The sequence below is a fragment of the Grammomys surdaster genome, unplaced genomic scaffold, assembly GCF_004785775.1.
Source record: "Grammomys surdaster isolate TR1022 unplaced genomic scaffold, NIH_TR_1.0 721, whole genome shotgun sequence".
Lineage (NCBI taxonomy): Eukaryota > Metazoa > Chordata > Mammalia > Rodentia > Muridae > Grammomys > Grammomys surdaster.
This window is the reverse complement of record NW_021605140.1, coordinates 630,282-652,605: the sequence shown is the minus strand read 5'-3', so window position 1 is coordinate 652,605 and position 22,324 is coordinate 630,282. Positions and strand designations below refer to the sequence as shown.

At 44.6% G+C, this 22,324-nt stretch overlaps 1 protein-coding gene across 2 annotated transcripts in view; it reads right to left on the bottom strand.

The window, feature by feature from the left end:
* Window positions 1-21,602, bottom strand: part of Zfyve1 (zinc finger FYVE-type containing 1) — a 52,471-nt gene extending 30,869 nt beyond the window's left edge. Inside the window, exons 1-2 of one of the 2 annotated variants that reach the window (XM_028782137.1) lie at window positions 21,375-21,602; window positions 18,913-19,834 (exon numbers count right to left, since the gene is read on the bottom strand). In XM_028782137.1, coding sequence (XP_028637970.1) covers window positions 18,913-19,395 — 483 coding nt within the window. In that variant the 5' untranslated portion in view covers window positions 19,396-19,834; window positions 21,375-21,602. The remainder of the gene's footprint in view (window positions 1-18,912; window positions 19,835-21,374) is intronic. The other variant, XM_028782138.1, reaches the window with a different exon arrangement.
* Between the last annotated feature and the right edge of the window lie 722 nt (window positions 21,603-22,324).

The window sequence follows — 22,324 nt, the reverse complement described above, 5'->3', positions numbered from 1 at the left end:
CATACACAATAGTAATACAAAATTTTCAATAATAAAAATTTCACTGCCATCAAAGACACTTAGTCTAAAAAACTGTGACATAAAAGTAAACAAATATGCTAAAGAGATGGTTCAAAGGTTAGGAGCACTGGCTGCTCTTCCAAAGGACACAGGTTCAATTCCCAGCACCCACATGGCAGTTCACAACTGTCTTGTTATTCCAGCTCCAGGACAGCCAAGGCTATACAGAAAAACCCTGTCTCAAAACAAACAAAGTAAACAGCTCTCAGTATTTGCTTCACATGCTAAAAGAATAAAAACAAAAACAAAAAAAAGTACCAACACAGGCTAAATATGACTACAGAAAAATGAGACTGAATGAAAAGAACCAGAATAGCCAGGTATTATGTGATTCATTTATGACAGATGTTCAGGACAATCCACTTCATAAGGCAGAAAGTAGATTAGTGAATGCCAGTAAGCCAGAAAAGGAGGAACCAGGGAGAGGCTGTTAAAGGGGACAAGGTCTCTGCTTGGGGTGATGGAAATGTTCTGGAACCACACGGTGTTCCAGGCTGCAGGTGTTGATCATACTAAATGCACACAATTCTCTAGTTCATTATTTTATTCGTGGTGGTGGGAACAGACCAAGCACGGGCTTTCAGTGACCTGCACGGTTTAAAAGAAGAATCTAGACTGAGGGTCACATTTACTAGTATGGGACTCTTTTAGAATGTTGAAGACCCCATATCTGATCCTCACACTGAAAAGCAACTTTAAAACACAAAAAAGGGTGGTTTGTAGTGTGTGAGTTCGATCTTAATAAAGTTGTGATATTTTAAAAGTTTACTGTCCCGACTTCATACATTCCTAACTCCCATGCATGACAACTGAAAGAACATGCAGGGGCTTATTCGCTACCACCCTGGTCATCAGAGGTGTCCTCTAAACTCCTCATTCCTCACACATGCTCAAGAGCCAGCATTCACAGACACACACACACACACACACACACACACACACACCACTCACTCTTCCTCCTTCTCTCCCTCTCTCTGTAAATAAAATGTTGGTTTTTGGTTTTGTTTTTTTTTTTTCAAGATCCAGAATAGAGCTTGAGAAATCTGCTCAGGATCACTAACTCAGACTACTGAACCTCAAATCAATACCTCCACCCACAGGTCTCCTCTAGCTACAGCAGGTAACAAGCCTTTATAACCAATTCTTTCAGCCATCAGAGGAAAGCACAGCACTTAGGACTCAGGAACGAAACACACGCACACTCGTGTGTCCCAAACCTTCCACAGAGCTGAACACAGCACCATTTAATCAGCTTGGGGCCAGGCTACTTGGACTACCTACCTGATAGCTCTGAAACAAGAGAGTCAGAAGCTAGCTAGCTTAGTAGTTCGAATCTGTAATCCAAGCATGGAAGAGATGGAGACAAGAAGACTACAAACCCAAGACCAACTTGAGCTCTACAGCAAGACTCTGTCTCAAAAAGTTAGGTACAAACTTCTTAAGTGGGCAGGTGTAGTGGCATGGGCCTTTATCCCAGTTCTGGGGAAAGAGAGGCAAGTGAATCTCTCCGAGGCCAGCTTGGTCTACAGAGTGAGTTCCAGGAAAGCCAGGGATACAATATGGTGAATCCCTGTCTCAAAAAACAAACCAACAATTAAAATAAAATAAAGTAAAGTAAAGTAAAGTAAAATAAAATAAAATAAAATAATTGACAAAGAACAGTCCATTTGGACCTGGGTCACTCGGCCAGTCTGGTTCCAAGTTGCTAAGGTGGCCAGCAAGACACAAACAAAAGCCCCATAAACTTCTACTAGGAAGGAGTCAGTTAAGGAAGGGTAGCCAGCTGGAAGAACTATCCACTTGCTCAGTCCTGAGGCAAGAAAGCATAAGGTCTTCAGTGTCTCCCCTGAAAATATACCTGTCAACCCAGAAGCAGCAACTGGTATCTACAACAGTCATTTAGGTACAGAATTAAGTGTTTCCAGCTTAGTAGTAAATGATGTACATACTACATAAATAAGCCAGGTGTGCTTACACACTCCTGTAATTTCAATACTCAGGAGGCAAAGACAGCAGGGGGCTCTTGAGTTCAAGGTTAGCACAAGCTATGAAGTAAGATCCCTGTCAAAAAAATTAAAGAAAGCAAAGTTAACATACACACAGATATATCTCTGTGTGTCTGTGTATATGTATATATGATAAAACTAACATCTGGAATATTATCTGGTACTTAGTATCCTGAGACATACTAAACACGTACGCTCTTGTGTTGGGTATAGCTTCTGGATCCAGTAAGCAGACTGAGAGAAAGAACTCAAAAAGCTTTGGTAGGTTTGCCTTCTGGTGGTCTATGAGTAAAGTAAGGACATAACCATTTTGACCTCCACTTGCTAGTCCAGAGGCTAATTAAACGACCAGATGAGGAAAACCTGCTTGGCAAACATGAAGGCAGCCTCGCCCTCACTTTGCTCCCTGGCAACACTACTAAACAAGTCCCCAGCCTGTGAACAACTTTTCCTGAGCCAGAAAGAACTGTTGCCTTCTTTTAGGTGTCAGCAAGACCAGTTTTCAAACTAGGAAAAGAAAAAGTCAAGGAAGAGGTCAGGGCACAGGAGGCTGAGGCTGGAGGATCAGGGCTGTAGGAGCTCTGGGTCAGCCATGACTACCTGGTGAGACAACATTTCAAAAAGAAAAAAGATAGATTCCCTTTGGTAAGGAAGGAAAGAAGGCTCTGGAAGGGCCACAGCCCCAGCTCCTCTCTGCTTACCTTCATCTATTCCATTTTCGTCCCATTTCAGAGGAGCTGCCCTTGTCTCCCCACCCAATTCTGACTGTCTGAAATAGCCATTGGCCCTGAAACAAACAAAAGCAGGAACAAATCACCTTTGCTCCTCCTGGAGCCTGGACTCTGAGACCTCAGGCAAGTCAGCAGCTCCCAGGTTCCACCCAGTGCTGAGCCACTGCAGGGCCTTGAAAGAGCTACTTCACTAGGAAGCCTCCAGGACATTAGATAACAACTGGCTGCCCAGCCCTGTAGGGACCCAGAGGGCTGTCTAAGATAAAGTACTGCCTAAGATAAATAGCAAAGGGCATAGCCCAGTGTGTAGCACAAAGAGAGAGAACAGGAGCCATTATTACTTAGAATCAGCTCACTGGGAAAACACCCAAGTGTGCTGCAAGAGCAACTAGGCTCCCCTGCCTGTTACCCAGATGTCAACAACTCAGCAGCGTGGCCAGATCCAAACCAGCTCCACCTAAAAACCAAAGTTCTCACCGCACACTTCAGATAACTCATTTCCTCTCCCACCAAATTAAGGCATTAACAAGAAGTGGTACCTTGAATCCCAACACTTAGGATGCATAGGCAAGGGGAACTCCATGAGTTCTAGGCCAGCCAGGAGATACACAGTGAGACTCTGTCTCAAAAGAGGGTCAAGGAGCCACACAAGACGGCTCAGTAGGTAAAGGCACTTGCTGCCAAGCCTGATGAGGCTTGTCTCAACCCCCCCCCCCACCACCACCACCCCCAAAAAGAAAAAAACAGAAAATTATTGCCAGGCAATAGTGTCACATGCCTTTAATCCCAGCACTCAGGAAACAGAGGCAGGTGGATCTCTGAGTTTGAGGCCAGCCTGGTCGACAAAGAGAGTTCCAGTCTAGCCAGAGCTATATAGAGAGACCCTGTCTCAAACAAACAAAACAAAGCATTATTAACACTGGTGCTGCAGCTGACTCTTAGTAAAGTGACTAATACATACAGCCTAATACATGTTAAGCTGAAAGGAACCCAGGAAGGGGGCTGGGGAGATGGTCAGCAGTTAACTCCTGGGAACCTGATGAGGAACGTAACCCAGCTCTGGAGACGCCATGCCCCAACCCACTCGCTACTCACATGCACATAGCCACACAGACATATAAACACAATTTAAAAAAAAAAAAAAACTATCTTTCAGAAAGAAACTCAATAGCACCTCTTCTTACCCACTTTTCTCTCCCACTTTCTGACTTACTAAAAAAACTTAATTTGTGTAACATTCCAAGCTCATTCTGTAAAATGAATGAACAGTTCTCAGAGATCCCCACCATTCCTATTTGGAAATCAGAGTATTTCATGGGAGGAAAGTAGCAGCCAGCCACCTCTGATCCATGTGGGCAACAGCAATGACTCAAGAGGTCCCATCTTAGCACTCAGAGTCCTTTCAGGAGGCATAGACACTCATGGGCTTTTCCCAGCAGCCCTAGGAAGGGAAAAGCAGCAATGGGGAAGCAGGGAGGAAAGGAGTCACAGACCAGCCAGACTCTACAGGATAAGCCACAAAGGCACCAGGAAGTGCTCTGAAGTTGCTCAATATAGAGGCCCTTCTAGTTCTAGCCTCTAAAGTAGATCAGATCTGTACCAACTATGATCAGACACCCCTGTTAGGTTTCCTAAGCTAGTCCTAGTGTCAGCAGCTCCAAATCAGTCCCAGCCCCAAGTAACACAAAACTATCCAAAGCTCCCATACGCCATCACAATAGAAAGTTCTACTCAGATCCAACAAATGGTTATTTTATAATTTACTTCTGAGATGTGTGACTAAGTTATGTGGGGAGTTATTTTCAACACTGAGTTTCTATTAATGATTTGTATTTGTTGGTTTCTAGTTCTCTTTGCTTTCTTATCTTTTTTGGCTGAGTTTAGAGGAAGAGAGCCAAAGAAACCAAGAGATTCTCTAATGACAACTGAGACCAGTACCCTAAAACACAAGCAGTGTTTCTGCAGTCCGGGCATACACTAAGTTCACCTTGCACCATCACTAACCTGATGACACACCACACACGCACAGACCCAGTGCTACATTTTCTTTTCTTGTAGAGGAAGGAAACAGGTGGAAAGTGAGAGATTTTTCCCTTGAGAAACTCAAAACCATTTCCATAATATTCAAAAGAATAGGGCAGAAGACTTGGCTTAGCAGTTAAGAGCACTTGCTGCTCTTCAGAGGATCTGAGTTCCAGTCCCCATACCCGTGTCAGGCAGTTCAAAACTGCCTGTAACTCCAGCTCCAAGGAATCTGAAATCCCCTGGCATCAATGGGCACCTGCACATACATGGCATTCAGGCACAGACATGTACATATACTCGTAAATAAAAAATAATAAATACAATTTTAAAAAAAATTGGCCTGAAAAGATGGCTCAGCGGTTAAAAGCACTGGCTGTTCTTCCAGACTGGGATTCAATGCCCAGCACCCACATGGCAGCTCACTACTATCTGTAACCCCACCTGGAGCTCAGTGCTAGTGCATAGAGATGGAGGCTCCACCTCTCCCAAGGGAAAAGAACAGCAGACAAAGATTTATGTTCACAGTCTAATTCGTATCTTGACTGAATAAAAAGGTCTAATTTGTAACCTTTCAAATAAGCATAGATGGAAGAGAAGTTAAGAGCACTGGCTGCTCTTCCAGAGGACCCAGGTTCAATTCCCAGCACTCACACAGTAGTTTAAAACTGCTCTTAACTCCAGTTCCAGGGGATCTAACACCCTCACACAGACATACATGCAAACAAAACACCAATGTACATAAAATAAAAATAAATGAATCAAATAGGACTTTACTAAAACTATGTGAAACACATAGTATAGTCTTAAAGAAGTCCCAACAAAGGCTCCATTCCTTTGGATGACCAGATGGTCTAGATAACTGATGACCAGAAAGTTCTAGAAACTCTGCTTCTACATCACAGGAGGTCTGGAAGCTGCATGTGCACTCTATCCTAACGGAGTGCACACTTACTATGTGTTCGATACTGAGATGGAGTTCCTTGTTAGAAGCACAGCCAAGTCCCTATCAAATGTTTTCTTAAGGTGACTGGAGTCTCAAGTTTGGCCTCACAAACACTGAGCACATTTGGTAAGGACAAAGATCGCTTTCTTCCACTCCATTGTCCCCAAAGTGTCCCATGACCGGAGAGGTCAGGAATTCCCCTCCCATGTCTTATAACTCCAGCAGCGCTGACCCTTGCCTCACAGACACTACCACAGCTCCTCTGCTGTCCCAGCAGCTTAGACCACAGCCACACAGAAGTGAGCCTCGCACAGATTCTTCCAAAACAGCTCTTGTCAGTTCCATGATGAATTTCTTTGACATTCCCAATTCACAGAATTCAGCTCTCCTTTTATACCTGAAAGAAAAGCCTTCCAATCCTGAGGACTGGAAATACCAACTCAAGAGATCTTTCCAAAAACCTTCCAAGTAGGACATGCAGCTCCCCTCGATAAACTCCACTTAGCTACAACAAAACTAAAATCAGCGTTACTGACAGTTGGGACCTTAGAAGGAAAAGTTCCAGACTAGAAGACAAAGAAACAGGCCACAAAATAGATGGATGGATAGATAGAAAGAAAATCAATAAATAAGAATAAATAAAAATATCACACCAGAAACAGCTGACGAAATCCATGTCCTGCGCAAACCCTTCACTCCACCACCCTTTGTGCTAACACGTCCTCGGTCCACATGTTTCCCAGCTCTTGCTTCACAACTACAATGAACTCCTTGTTGAGAGGCAGGGGTCGGGTCTGTGCCGTTCAATACAGCATGCCCAGCACAACAGGCAATCAGTATGTATTGTTTCAATGAATGAACGATAAAGGCTGCAGGCCTTGCTCTCTCTAGGGGAAGAAGAGAGAGTACTATCACCATGGAGGGTCTGGTTAAGCTGACTCTACCCATCACTGACACTGGAACAATCTTGACAACATCATTTAACTTACATTGGCCTCAACTTTCTCTCTGTGAGGTGAATGGAGCAATGTGATTCACTACACTACTTGTAATGCTGTGATGGTTATTTTGACTGTCAGCCTAGAGATCTAGAACCATCAAGCAGAAGCACTCTCTAGATGCATCCGTGAAGGTGTTTGTAGAGAAGCTTAACTGAGTGTGGGTGACACCATCCAGTGGGCTGGAGCTCTGGACTGGGATAAAAGGGAAAAGAAGGATATGAAGCAAATTTAAAAAGGGGTGGGGGTAGCCGGGCAGTGGTGGTGCACGCTTTTAATCCCAGCACTTAGGAGGCAGAGGCAGGCGGATTCCTGAGTTCGAGGCCAGCCTGGTCTACAGAGTGAGTTCCAGGACAGCCAGGACTACAAAGAGAAACCCTGCCTCAAAAAAACAAAAAACAACAACAACAACAACAAAAAAGGGGGAAGGGGGAGGCTGGAATGATGGCTCAGCAGTTAAGAGCACTAACTGCTCTTTCAAAGGTCCTGAGTTCAATTCCCAGCAACCACATGGTGGCTCACAACCATCTGTAATGGGATCTGATGCCCTCTTCTAGTGTGTCTGAAGACAGTTACAGTGTACTCATATAAATAAAATTTTGAAAAAGGGAAAAGAGACCCCCTGGTGATGGGCAGAGAGACACTGTGTGTGCGTGTGCGTGTGTGTGCGCTGCTCTTGTATTGGTCGGGGGCAGAGCAGATGGCAGTCCTTTGTTCCTCCTACCTTGATGTCAGCTTGGTGGCCAAAGCTGTCTTATGCTCATAAGATGAGTCTTATGACTCCTAGGACATTGAATGTCCTAGAACTCATAAAAATCAAATCAAATCCAGGTAGCACAGCACAGAAGGTGGAAGACAGAGACCTGCAGGCCACCGTGCCACCCACAGACCTTCAATGTGGCAGCTGCCTCCCACTCCTGCTGCCATGTTTACAAGCTATGCCAGCCCCTCCCTCCTTAATGTACCTTTGTCAGGTGTTTTGTCACAGCAGCAAACACTAATGCAGTCATTTTCATGACGCTTCCATTCTAATACAAAGATGCCCAACATCCAATAACAAGCTAAGTGCCAGGGCCACACCTAAAGCTCTAGCACTCAAAGAGGCTTACATAGGAGGATCATGAGTTGAAGACCCTATCTCCAAATAAAAAAATGTATATACATATACATATGCATGATATCATAATAAATGAATAAATTATGGAGTACTCATATAACTCAGCAATAAAATGAATTACCTTATACATTGTACAAAAATATGGATGACTCTCGAAAGCGCAGTAAGCTGGGTGTACCAGCTAGAAGCTTGAATACTCAAGAAAGTGAGGCAGGAAGACCATAAACCCAAGGGCGGCCTGGATAACTTAGTGATGGGATGTCAATATGACTGGGAGTAGAAGTACTTGACTCCCAGGACCCAGAGGAGACAGTTTTAATTACACACACACACACACACACATACACACACACACGTGGAGGGAAGGGGAGAGACAGAGTGTGAGTGTGTGTGTGTTTTATATAAAACTCTAGGGCATTTGCTTTCTAATCCATAGTGTTAGAGCAGTGACTGCTTCTTAGAGGCACAAGAGAACCTTTGAAATTGGTGGAAATGGTTTGGACTGTTTTGGGTTTTTTTGTTTTGCTTCGAGACAGGGTTTCTCTGTGTAGCCCTGGCTGTCCTAGAACTCACTCTGTAGACCAGGCTGTCCTAGAACTCAGAAATCCACCTGTCTCTGCCTCCCAAGTGCTGGGATTAAAGGCATGCGCCACCACTGCCCAGTATATTTTGGGTTTTTTATCTTTTGGTTTTTTAAGACAGGGTTTCTCTGCCCTGGCTGTCCAGGAAGATGATCTGCAGACCAGGATGGCCTCAAACCCACCTACCTCTCCCTCCTGAGTACTAGGATCAAAGGTCACCACCTGGCTAGGAGCAATGTCTAATGTCTTTTGTAAAAAGATTCTCTGATATACGACTGTGCAGCTGATATGTGTGTGTGCCGCACGCACGCCTGGTGCTCTAGGAAATCAGGAGAGCTGGATTCCTTGGAAGTGGAATTGTGGATGGCGGTGAGCCATGTGGGTGTTAGAAACTGAACCAGGGTCCTCTGCAAAAACAAGCACTCTTAGCCACCCAGCCACTTTTCTACCCCTATGTTTCATGTCGTGACTGTAGTGGTCACATCTGTCAACTTATAAAACTACAAATCTCAATAAAGCTGGACATTATGCTTTGTTGTGTTTTGTTTTGTAGACATGGTCTCAACATGTGACCTTGAACTCCCAACCCTCTTACCTCTATCTGCCAAGCGCGGGGTTTACGAACATGCAACACCACACTAGGCTCATGCAGTATTGGAGAGGTGGGACTTCAAGCATGCAGGCAGGTACTCTACCAACTGAGCCACATCTCCAAGTTATGAGCGGGCAAGATGGCATATACCTGCAATCCCAACACTTAGGAGGCAGAGACAGACAGAACTCTGTAAGTTCAAGACCAGCTTAGTATACACACCAAGTTCCAGGTCAGCCAGGGCTACACAGTGACACATGTAGAAACAGATAAATAAATAGTACACACACAACTGGTTTTCTGTAGAAAGGGAAGAAAAAGAAAAACAAGAACAACCCAGAATGAAACACAACCCTAAAGCCATTTGTACTGGGTTATACCAACTCTTTTCCCTAACAATGGGAGATTTCATTTCTTAAATTCATGATAAGAAAGAAAAGGGGGAGGAAGAGGAAAGGCAGAAAGGAAAGAAGCAAGCAGGGAAAGTGGGAAGCTGTTTGCTTGTCTGCCTGCCGGCCAAAGAGTCCAGATCTGAACAGCAGAGCTTATGGATGAAATGCTGAAACATTGTGTTGTAATGCTGAAACAACAGCGGCCCATATTAACCTAAACCCATGGTCTCCAGACCAGAGACACGGTGCAAAAAGAACTATGGGATCCTCAAATAACCTCTACTCAGGGTCAACAAAAGACCCGGGCATCCCGAGCAGGATGGCCTCCATCCCTCCTCCCAGGAGTGTTCCTTTAAGACCATCTGGAGTGGGTTAGGGATGTAGCTCAGTGGCAGAGCATTTGCCTGCCATGCATAAAGCTCTGGGTTCGATCCCCAGTGCTACAAGAGAGAAAAGGTTTGCACAGGGGGGTTATCCCAACTACTAAGACATACAGTTCAGTAACTACTTCCATTTCAAGGCAGGGTACTGATATCTTTGAAAGAAAAGGTTATGAAAAGAAATGGAAAGGTTTAGCCAAGAATCTACCAGAAATAATCTAGTATCAAGAATAGGTAGGGGTGGAATCTAGGAGTTACCAGAAAGTCAAGTCATCCTCCAAAGATGTCAAGCTAGTGGTCAAGTTCTTATATATAACTAGTATACATCTCCACCCTAAAATTTCAACCACAGCCATGATGACCCACAAATCAGTCAAACGGAACTTCCTGACTGATGGATGGATATGATGGCACACTCTCTTGATCCTACCACTTAGGAGGCAGAGGCATGGATCTCTGAGAGTCCAAGGTCAGCCTCCAAGGTCAGTCAGTAAAATATATCTAAAAAAAAAAAAAAAAAAAAGAGGAACAAACAGCCAGTGAGATGGCTCAGTGTGGAAAAGTCATATGCTGCCAAGCCTAATGGCCTACGTTTAATCCCTGGAACCCTTCTGCAGTTATCCTCTGACCTCCACACTCTGGCAGTGGCACACACGCCTACACATATACACAGATATATACATAATAAAGGTTTTTGTTTTGTTTTGTTTTGTTTTAAAGAAAGGCAAAAAGAGTTGGGAATATAGCTCACTTGACAGACTGTTTGATGAAGCCCTGGGTTTAGTCCCCAGCACTGCACAAACCAGGCATGGAGATGTTTACCTGCTTATGTAGGTCTAAAGTAGAAGCTGGAAGATCAGAAGTTCAAGGTCATCCTCCCTACCAACTGAACCCAAGGTCAGCCTAAACTTTTATAGCTCAGCTCCCTTCCCTTCATCACGGACTCTCCACTAGCTCCTTCTAATTTCTCCTCAGCCAGCACTTTAACCATGACTAAAACAATCTCCTAGGATCTTCCTCCTAAGCAGGCCAGGTCCCCAGCACAGTCCAGTCAGCCACCAGAGCTACACAACCGCAGAAAAGACCAAGAGTAGTACAGCCAACAGACACATCCCCAGAGGAAACACACAAAGTCAACTCAGCAAGAAACCTGCCTTCCACATTAATGCTGGCTCAAAAAGCCAAGCACTTTCGAATTCAAAAAGATGACTTCAAAATTGATGGGGATGGGGTGAAGGTAACTTCACACAGAGTGGAGGTAACTTAGAACAGATAAAGATGAGCTCCTTAAACAGCTGACTCACTGTGATTTTGATGGCTTATATGGGTCAAATTTTAAACAGCCCTGCACTAAACAGAATAGTCTCCCAGGTTAAAAGCCAGGAGTTAGTTACCGCAGAATGAATCCAAAGCTGAGAATACTCACAAGACTCTGAGCAGAGACTAAAGGCACACACAATAGGGGCTCTTTCATGCCTCTGTTTGTCTGAGTCATCCCCAATGCTGCCCAGTAATCCCATTTAAGTCTGTCCAGTCCACCACCATCACTAAACAAAGGAGCTTTCACTTTCTATGAGTAAAGGGCAGGATTGGGGAAGGCCCTGCCACTCAGGTAATTCTTGATTATTATTTTGACAGCGCCAGAGAGTTGTTGGATGTTATTTTCTTGGCATGGCACCTAGGAAGCTAATGGCAAAATGTATGTACATTCTGACCAGAATTTGTCAGAGGGTAACTCCCCACTGCACCAAAGTCAGTGCTTATCCCCTATCCATCTCCATTAGAGAGAAGAATGGAAAAGTTCAACAATGTAGAAAAACAGGACCCTTTTGCTCATGTCCTACTGGCCAGAATGGAGTTCTTTGGGGTTTGAACAAGGCTACCTAAAGACAGGGTCCCAGAAGCTACCTAGACCAGAGCCAGAGGATAGAGTAAAGCAGGCCCAGGGACCATGACACAAAAACACATATGTGGCAGACCCACCCAGTCTGTCAGGATAAGGACTTCCCAGTAAGAAAACATCCTTTTCCATTTTTGAATCCTACTAAAATAAGGTCTCTTTTGGTCAATTAAAAAAAAAAAAAGTCAAGTCTCAGTATTTAGAGCAGCACTATTCTGGGTCTGTCAACAGGGGAGGCAGCCAAGCAATGTGTTGGGTCTTCTTAGAGGACCGGTCTCGGTGAGGTATCCAGTGACCAGGCTGAGGGAAGGGCAGAAGACTCTGCTTGGGTTCCCATGTCACAGAGCAGTTATGGATGCTTTTGACTCAAGAAAGGCCTGCCCCACCCAGATCGTTAGCCCCCTCAACCACCTCATGAGTCAGCTCATGACGTCAGGAGATGGAGTCCCTGGGCCGGCCTGAGACTCAGTCATCGGTCAGTCAACATGAAGATGAGACACAGTTCTAGTCCCCGGAGAGGACACTCACGGGGACTTCATAAAAATGATCAAAGAGGTGAATGGGCTAGGGTGAGGGAAAACCTCTACAGAGTCTTTTTTAAAAAGAGAGGCTGAAGAAATGGCTCAGGGGTTAAGAGCAGTTGCTGCTCTTTCAGAGGAGCTAGGTTTGGTTACCAGTACCACATGGCGGCTTACAACTCTCAACTATCTCTAACTCTGTGGGCATCAGACATGCACACGGTACCATACACACACATGCAAGCAACATACTCAGAAACATAAAATAAAAACACATAAATCTTAGAAAATGAGGTCACTGGCCTGAATGTTGGAAGAAAAAAAAAGAATCAAGAATGACTTTGTTTTTCGTCTTTTCTCTCAATTACTAAACATACTAACAAAACAAGATGTCCGACATCCTGAACATCCCACTAGAAAGCTCATTATCCTAACCTTTGAGACATTTGCTAAGGGAGTGGCTCAGACTTCTAGACATTATAAACAACCTGTTAGTACAAGTCCTTCATTACCAACTGAATAATGGGTCTCTATACTGTGCTCTTCTCGGTCCCTAGAAAACACAACGGGCACAATCCCAGATGTTTTCCCATTTCACTAGAAAGACCACCAAAAAGAGAGAGAGGACGGGCTTACCTGGCAAGGCTGCTTCTGAGAGACCAGCAAGAAGGGTGTTTGGTTAAATTCTTTGCTCTACAGCAGCTTCACCCCTCTGGAACCCAGTTCTGTAGTGAGCCTTCTTTATCTGGTAGATCCATTTCTCAATCACTACACTGTTGACATTCTGCATCATATCAACCTTTGGGGTTCTCATCTGTGAAACACAATCTACTCCCCAAGATGGAGCAGGCTAGAGATTCTCATCCCCCAAGTGATGCCCATGTCCTGATCCCAGGAACCCATGAAATGCCAGTTTATCCAACACACAGAACTCTGAAGATGACCAGTAAAGGGCTTGAAATGAGGACAGGATGCTGGATTGACTTGGAAGGACCAATATATCCCCAAGGATCCATACAAAGAGGCAGTGAGAGAGACACAGAGCAGAGAGAATGTGATGATAAAGCAGAGAAACACAACAGTAGAAATTGTTCCACGCTGACTCTGAAGTTCAAGGACAGGGCCACAAACCAAGGCATGGACACCAACTCTTGCAGCTAGACAAGACCAAGAGAAACCAATTCTCCTCTCTAGCTTCTACCAAGAGCACAGCCTATCGACCCACTTTAAGACTTTTGCTCTCTAAAATTAGATGGTAATCTGTGCAAAACTAATGCACAGGACTATCATTAGGGTTAAATGTCTCGTGCAGGTGCTAAGAAAAAATTCTAACACCATAGTAGGAGGGGGCTTTTTAAACTTCAGCTATTATGAGCCAACACTAGAACACAGAGAAAAATAATTTCAGGGCCAGCTGCGGTGGTACATCTGTAATTCCAGCACTTGGGAGGCAAAGGTCAAAAGTTCAAGGACAGACTGGGTTATAGAGAGGTTTGAGACCATGAACTACATAATCAGACTCTGTCTACATTTTGTTTAACTCTTCCTTCATTTGTGTGTGAGAACACATGAATGTGCCACAGAACACATGTGGCAGAGCAGAATGTGGAGATCACAGGACACTGTCTCTCTCCCAGTGTCAAGTATCTTTACCCACTGAACCACTGTACCAGCCTGTCTGAAAATTGTTATTAAAAGGAAAAAAGAAAATGAAATGCAGTGGTAACAATGTGCTTCTTATTGCAGTGATGTTGTGTAGGGCATAAGACATAAACTAGGTAAATGTGTAGTCTACATTTGTGTTATACAACCATATTTTATTGCTTTGTATATAAAGCTATCAGAAAACTGGACTAGATAATTTCATTATCTAAGTCTTTACTTATAATTTGTTATGAGAACAAATATTCACCTAAAGGGAATGAATTCTGTTCCAATCCACTATTCCCAACTGATGTTGCTGTGATTGATAAACTGTTATTTCCTGGGAAGTGATCAACCCAGAAAAACAAAACACATCACACAAAAACAAAAACAGATGAAGGGCAGGTGTCTCTGTGGAGCTAGATTTATCCCATTAGATTTCTTTCTATCTTTCTAATCCCTTGTTAAGAAACATGGACCATCTTGGTATGGTGGTGAACACCTTTTATCCCAGTACTTAGGAGACAGAGGCAGGTGGATCTCTGAGTTCTACAGAGCAAGTTCTAGGACAGCCAGTTACAGAGAAATTGTCTCAAGAAAGAAAAAGAAAGATGGACCATACAACTAGAAGGCAGGCCTGCCCAAGTCTCTGCACTGGGAAGGCTAGGACAAGAAGGTTACAAGTTCAAGGCTAGTTTGAGATCCACAGTGAGACCTTGCCACAAACCCTAAGAGGGAACTGGAGAGATAACTCAGAGGTTAAGAGGGTGGACCACTCCTGCAGAGAATAAGTGACTGGTTCCCGGCATCTACATCAGATGGCTCACAACTGCCCATGACTCCAGCTTCCAACACTGTCTTCTAGCCTTCGCTGGCACCTACACACATTTAGCACAAATGAAGTCAGACAAGCTCACACACACACATAAACAAAAGTAACTCTTTCATTAAAAAAATAAACATGCCTTCCTCAGGATCACCAGGCACTTAATTAATAGTGGCTAGGGAAAGTGAAGATATTTCCTTCGGTGGTGTAGACACTGATAAACTGCCTATGCTCCTGTAAGTATCCCCAAATAATGACACTGGTTCACAGAAATTAATTAATTAAGTAAAAGGTTATTTTCTTTTTAAAAAATAATTTACTTACTTTTATTTTATGTACATTGGTGTTCTGCCTGCACATAGATCTGTGAGTGTCAGATCTCCTGGAACTAGAGTTACAGACAGCTGGAAGTCACATGTGGGTGTGGAGAATTGAATCGAGGTCCTTTGGAAGAACAGCCAGTGCTCTTAACCTCTGAGCCAACTCTCTAGACCCATAAAAAAGCTATCTGAAAATGATAATACCAAGATTTTTTTTTTTTTACCCTATTTGGGGGAAACCTATTTTAAGAAAACAAGACAGAGGTAAACAGACAGGCAGACTGCCTGACTGGGCTGGGAATGGAGCTTTGTTGGTCAAGTGCTGACCAAGTATGTATGAAGCAAGACTTAGGTTCAATCCCCAGAACCACATAAACCAGGCTTGGTAGTACAACCTGTGACCCCAGCAGTAAGAAGGTGGAGTCAGTCAAAAGAGATCATAATTCAAGGCCAAGCCAGGTCTGCTAAGCACACACCTTTGGAAACAGAGGCAAACTGATCTCCAAGTTCAAAGTCAGCCTGGTCTATCTACATGGTGAACTGCAAGATATCCAAGGCCTGTGAGACTCTGTCTCAAAAGAAATGCAAGGTCATCCTTTATTGCAAAGAGTTTGAGGATAGCATGGGCTACACTAGACAATGTCTTTAAAAGTCTCCAGAAAGGACAAAGAGGAGGAGGGGATGAAGATGATACAGGTGTGGAGGCAGATACCAGGAACCCCAGTGCTGGGGTACAGTAAAGGTGGGAGCAGCGGCAGGAGGATTTCAAGGGCTTCCAGGCCACAGTCTAGCTTAATTAGCAAGCTCTATGTTCAGTGAGTGACTCTGTCTCCAAGAGTAACTTAAGATCAACCTCTAGCTTCAGCCTGAAAAAGACACGTGCGCGCGCACACACATACACACAAAGGGGGGGAGAATAGGATAAATATTAAGTTAAAATGAGCATGTAACTTAAGGCATGTTTGTTTGTTTGTTTGTTTGTTTGTTTGTTTTTGTCTTTGTTTTTCGAGGCAGGGTTTCTCTGTGTAGCCCTAGCTGTCCTGGAACTCACTCAGTAGACCAGGCTGGCCTCGAACTCAGAAATCCACCTGCCTCTGCCTCTCAAGTGCTGGGATTAAAGGCATGGCCACCACCGCCTGGCGACCCAGTAGTTTTCATGAATATTGTGTAGACCCCTTTTAAAAATATGCCTTTACCAGGCAGTGGTGGTGCACACCTTTAATCCCAGCACTTGGGAGGCAGAGGCAGGTGGATTTCTGAGTTCGAGGCCAGCCTGGTCTACAGAGTGAGTTCCAGGACAGCCAGGCCTACACAGAGAAACCCTGTCTCGAAAAACCAAGAAAGAAAGAAAGAAAGAAAGAAAGAAAGAAAGAAAGAAAGAAAGAAAGAAAGAAAGAAAGAAAGAAAGAAAACTACTGGCTCATCACAAATCTTCCTCTCACTTTACATACCACGAACTGTGACTTTTAGAGGCTGACAGTATACCAGAACAAACAAGAACTATCCATATCCAGCTGCTCCATTTATGAAATATTTAGTCCACAATGTTGCCCAATTAGAGCATAATCCATAATGAAGACATTGCTGCTGACAAGGGAGGCAGAATGGGACCTGGGTCGTTCTTCCATAACTCTATTAGCTCCTCTCAAACCAATAAAGGGCGGTCTGTGTTAGCGAGTATCCAGCGACAGCGGAAAGAAGAGGGATCATGATGTAATTCATTTCTATCAGCTTATCCACATAGGAAAAGGGGAGAGGTAAGAAATACTTAGTGGATAATTGGGAAATCTCTCTGTTGGTGACTTACATCGGAGTTCCTCCTCTGGAGACTGAGTCATCACCAAATACTAAGTCACTGGGCCACAAATACCACAAGGGGACTGGCAACAACAAACCAGTACAGGACATGAGGCTCCAGGCCCTGTATGATAAGTTGTCTCCACTCCCGTTCTCTCCATGGTTCTGTGAAACTGAGGCAGAAGGGACTAGTGAGTACCTGCTGTGGCTGCACAGCCCAGGAGCCCTGAGCTATGATGTGAATTCAACACTGAGGCAGTCAACTGAAGGGCCTGCCTCCAGATGGCTTACCCAGTGCGAAGCTTGTTGCCACCAACACTGAGTTCAATCCCTGGGAACCACATGGTGGAAGGAGAGAACCAGTTCTTACAAATTGTCCCGTCACATGAGCAGTGAGACACACATGCATTTTTTTTTAAAGCCAATTTAAAAAGAAAACAAAAACAAAACTAAAAACTGACACTACATTACCCTAGCAGGGCATGGGAGCACAGGTCTTTAATCCTAGCACTTTGGAGGCAGAAGCAGGTGGATATGTCTACACATTGGAGTTCCGGGACAGCCAGGGCTACATAGAGACACCCATTCGAAAAAACAAACTAACAAACAAACGAACAAAAACAACAACAACAAAATCACCCTTTCCAGTCATTCCTGATGGATGCAAAAACAAACAAAAATCACCCTTTCCAGTCATTCCTGATGGATGCAAAAACAAACAAAAATCACCCTTTCCACAGTCATTCCTGATGGTCACAGCCCACCGTCTCACTCCCAGCTAAGGGACATACTTTTTGAACTTCACATCCATCTCTTGCCACACTCTCCCCAAGTGGGACAGCCCAGAGTCACTCTGGAAGGCCTCCCTGGCTTCTACTGATCACAAGTTACCATGGTTGGAATAGTCTTCTGAAACTATTTTTAATAATATATGTTTATATGGAGTAGTGTGCACATGATGTTCTTGGAGACCAGAAGAGACCGTTGGATCCCTTACCTGGAATTACAGGCATTTGTGAGCCTCCTGATATGAGTGCTGGAAAATTGAACCTGGGTCATCTACAAGAACAACCCACTGCTCTTAACCATTGAGAAGTCCTGTCCCACCCAAACTTGGTCCTCATATCTGAACACTGAAGCTCTGGAAGTGGACTCTCTGAGAAGTAATTGGGATAAGGTCATCAAAGTAGAGCCCTGTGGTGGGAGGAGGGGCTTACTGAGCCAAGAAACTTGAGCAGAATTCTGATACCCTCTCCCACATAATACTTAGAGACTCCCAGACTTTCCAGCCTCTGGACCTGTGAGAAAAATGAAATTTTTTATTCCTCATGAGTTACCCAGACTCAGGTATTTTGCTGTAGCAACAGATAATGAACTAAGAAGCTTGTGCAATTAAACCAAAAGAGGCCATCTGAAAGAATACTGTCTTTGTAAAAGATTTTTTTCCCTTCAATATTGAGGATACACAGTCTCATATTTGTAACCTTATTCACGGTTTTCTACATACTCTCCTGCATGTTTTAAGCTGTTTTAAGCAGTTTTTCCTACCACTAATGACAGTGCTGACAGGCAACACCCTGTAGAGGTTCATTTTATTCTCCCAACCACTGTTCCCATTGTATAGGTGAGAAAACTAAGGCTTGGAGGAAAGAAAAACTAATTTGGCCCAAGATTATCTTGCTGGTAAATAACTAAATCTTAACTCTGCATTCCCAGCACCTTGGGAGGCTGAGGTAGAAGGATCACCAGTTCAAGGCCAGCCTGACTACAGCAAAACCCTATCTGAAAAAACTAAAAGATAGCCAGGCATAATGGCTCACATCTGCAATCCCAGCACTTGGAAAGCTGAGGCAGGAGGACTGTTGTGAATTCCAGGCCAGCCAAGCTACGTAGCAAAACTTTTCAAAACAAAACCAACTACAACCTACCTAAATAAATCTGACTCCAGATAACTTAAGGCTTCTGTGGCCCTGGCCTTTTCTGCCTCTAAGGGGCACTGCCTCCTTCCTGACTATCTTGGAGAGCAAACTTCCAGCAACACATGGCTATACAGACAGGAGTCCCTCATGGTTGTGGCCTTACCTGGATCTCTTCATTTTCATCTACCAGGAGGAAGCTCACAACCCTCTCTGTCATCTTCTTTCTCTTGGTCTCCTCATCCATCTCTTCCCCCTCCAGGGTCTCCTGGACCTTACTGACATGGTACACAGTAACGGGGTGTCTTCTCTTGTTACCCCCTGAATGAGTCCTCTTCTGGCACTCCAGACAGAGATTGATTTTGCAGGTCTGGCACCTCACGGCTGCCCTCTGCCTAACACCTGGCGAATGCCCATTGGGGCCCTTGCAGGGGTCACAGTAAGGGACATGGCCAGCTTTGAGCCTTATCCGCTCATGGTTTCGAAGGCGCTCCTGCCGGTGGAGTTCCTCCTCACAGCGGAGACACTGCAGACTACAACACTCATCACATTCGAAGACAGCTTCATCAGTCCCACTGCAAGCGTAGCTCTCCTGGCACATGAGCCCCGGATTCAGGCCCTTTTCTGCTAGGGAAGTCTGGGCACTCATAGCTTAGACTCGCCTGGAAAACACCCACTCTGCAACAGTCACTACTGTACTTTCCCAGGAATGAAGGAAGGCAAAGGCTTTGAGTCTGAAGGCAGTTAGTGCTTCTGCTAACTGGGGTTCTGAACCCTTTAAAAAAGAAAAACTGTCTGGCTAAGGAGTTTTACACACAAGCATTCAAATTTTTAATTCTCTGCCTCCAAGTCTCTTGTAGCAGCAGCAGTATCCACTGAGTTTGATGGTTTCATCCTCTTCAAAGTATAAAGAAAGGTGTGTAGTGGAAGTGAACTTGACAGAGTCTCTGCCGAACACTGAAGGGTCTGCTGGGTTCACAAAGGTCAGCTCGACGGTTTGGGCCTCAGCTACAAAGTCATAGTGATGACAGAAGGTGGTAGGAGCTGTTCGATTTACTTGGACCTCAAGCCAATGTTTCAAGGGCTACCTAGAACAAGAGAAAAAAGATTTTACTAATCTGGGGGAAAAAAAGCAGAAGTGTACCTTAAACTGAGCAAACAAAAAAGAACACCTAAATGCTAGGCCAAAACCAGAGAGAACCCTCACTCTTGCTTATGAAACCTAAGTGGTTTATTCTAGGACTAGAAATGTCATCTCAAAATCATGGCTAAGGATCTCCCTTCTAAAAACAACTGCCATGCTGGGTACAGTGGTATACCTGTAAATCCTAGCACTCAAAAGGCTGAAGTCTGGCTACTAAACTAACTACAAAAATCAGCCTAGAGGCACCTGCACATGGGAGGCAGAGGCAGGTGGATCTGTGAGTTCCAAGCCACAGCCAGGTCTACACAGAGAGACCCTGTCTCAAAACAAACACATATAACAACAAAACACTTCTAGACTCAGAGCCTCTAAAAGACTTTGCAGGTCCGTTGGTTAAATGCTCTGCTCATTTTATTAAATTCTGATTCAAAATCACTAAACAGTTTTTAGAAAGCTAGCTCTCTGCACCTGCTCCTTATATGTGAGAAGTGGAGAAGACAGTCTGTGAAAAGCTAAGAAAAATATTGTAACAATAAATTCAGACCTCTCTCAAAGACCTCCACAAACCCAATTATCCTTATAAATGGACTCTTTTAGCTCTGGACAAGCAAAGGCCTAGTAAGGACTCTAAAATTGACAACAATAGACCCAACTTCATGTTCAAAAACAATCAAACAACTATTGTGCTTCCTTTCGCCCCTTCTTTCTACAGAGGAAGAGAGCTGGGAGCAACAGGAGGCAGAATTCCAGCACTAGTAGAGCCAGGCCCTATAGTGAGTCAAAACAACTCATTTTCTCTTGTCATTCAAACACTTAAAACAAAACAAAACTTGGGGAGATAGGAAAGGGGGTTTTGGGTCATTTCTAAATGTAATTACACTCCTAATACTCCCTACCTTTGCCTTCTATTCCAAGAGCACAACCAAGTGTAAAGTCCTCCTTTCAGATACTCACTCCTCCCTTACAGTAACCAATCTATTCATCTGATCTTCAGATAAACAAGGCAAGGGAGTAACCAGGGGACCTTATTTACACCTTAACCTCGACGTGTCCAGTCAGCTCCCAAAAGGGAAACAAAAATCAAAACTTGTCGCTACTGAGAAAAACAGAAAACCAACCTTCAAACGAACAGCTGACCCTCTCACCACCACCACCACTAGGCCAAGCAAACAATATGCTCACTTGGAGCCCCCCACCTTGACGCCTCTCTCCAATCCAGGGCCCCTCACCCCCACCTTGCTCCCGGACACCACCACCACAACCCAAGGGGTGGCAGCGGAGCCGAAGAACAAAGAAGATCCCCCCAAATCTTACACAAACCCGCACATCCCGGAGTCGAATCCATTGTTTATGCCACCCCACCCCCACCCGAGCCGCACCCGTCCCCCCTTCCTCCCAGGAGCGACTGGAGCCCCGGGACCGGCGCTCGCCCGGGGCTGGGCCGAGGCACCCCCGCCCTGTCCGTCGCGGCCCGCAGAGCCCACCCGGAGCAGCTCCGTCAAGGCAAGGCTGTGTAGGAGACGCGGAATGCCGACGGGACCCGGACTGCTCTAGGGCCCCGGCGGATCCATCCTCAGCTCCATCTCCGCCCCCTCCTCCTCTGATGCCTCCCAGGCTTCCTCCTCTCTTGTTGTCAGTTGGAATCAGCTGATCAGAGTGAACTTCTCCCAGCTCGGACCAACAGGAAGGCATGAACAGCGCAGAACATCGAGAGAGGAGCGGCCAGGGGCGGAACGCGACAGCGGCGGAGCGGGAAGGGCGCTCGCGGCCTTTTGGGAGTTGTAGTTTTTTGGGCGGATTGTCGTTCTGTCCTACATCCCAGAAATCGGGCTCTACTTGACTACAATTCCCGATGGAAGCATCGCCCTTGCGAATAGGCGGGGCAGATAGGCCGGAAAGCATTTCGGGACTTGGAGTCTCTGCCGGGACTGTGGGTTTTTTTTTTTTGCAGGTTGCAGCGACTTGTTTAGGGCAGTGGCCTGAGAAGTATTGTAAATTTAAAAAAAAGAGATGATGTTCTATATAACCAGAAAATGGCACGGCACATTATTATTATACACCTTTCCTTCAGAAATGCTCAAAGTGGAAAAATGCCAGTAAACATTGAGAGGATATTACTATGCTTGAGGGTGTTTTGTTTTCCCTTCAAAGTTATTCAACAAACTCACGGTTAATTTTGTTCCAGCCTGATTCCTTCTTCTATCTTTTTCCCTATAAGGGGTTCATAACTTCTAATTTTTAAACTGTGCAACATAGCTAGAGCTCACATTCCAATAAAATGTTAATACTATTATTCTCTGACTTTTTAAAAATAGCTTTATATTTGTTGAGTGCTTTCACTTTTTTCTCATTTATTTCTTGAGACAACAGAGAACACAACGCATGGGAAAGATACTGGTCTGTAATGCCTAGTAAAACTAACTACATAGGTAGG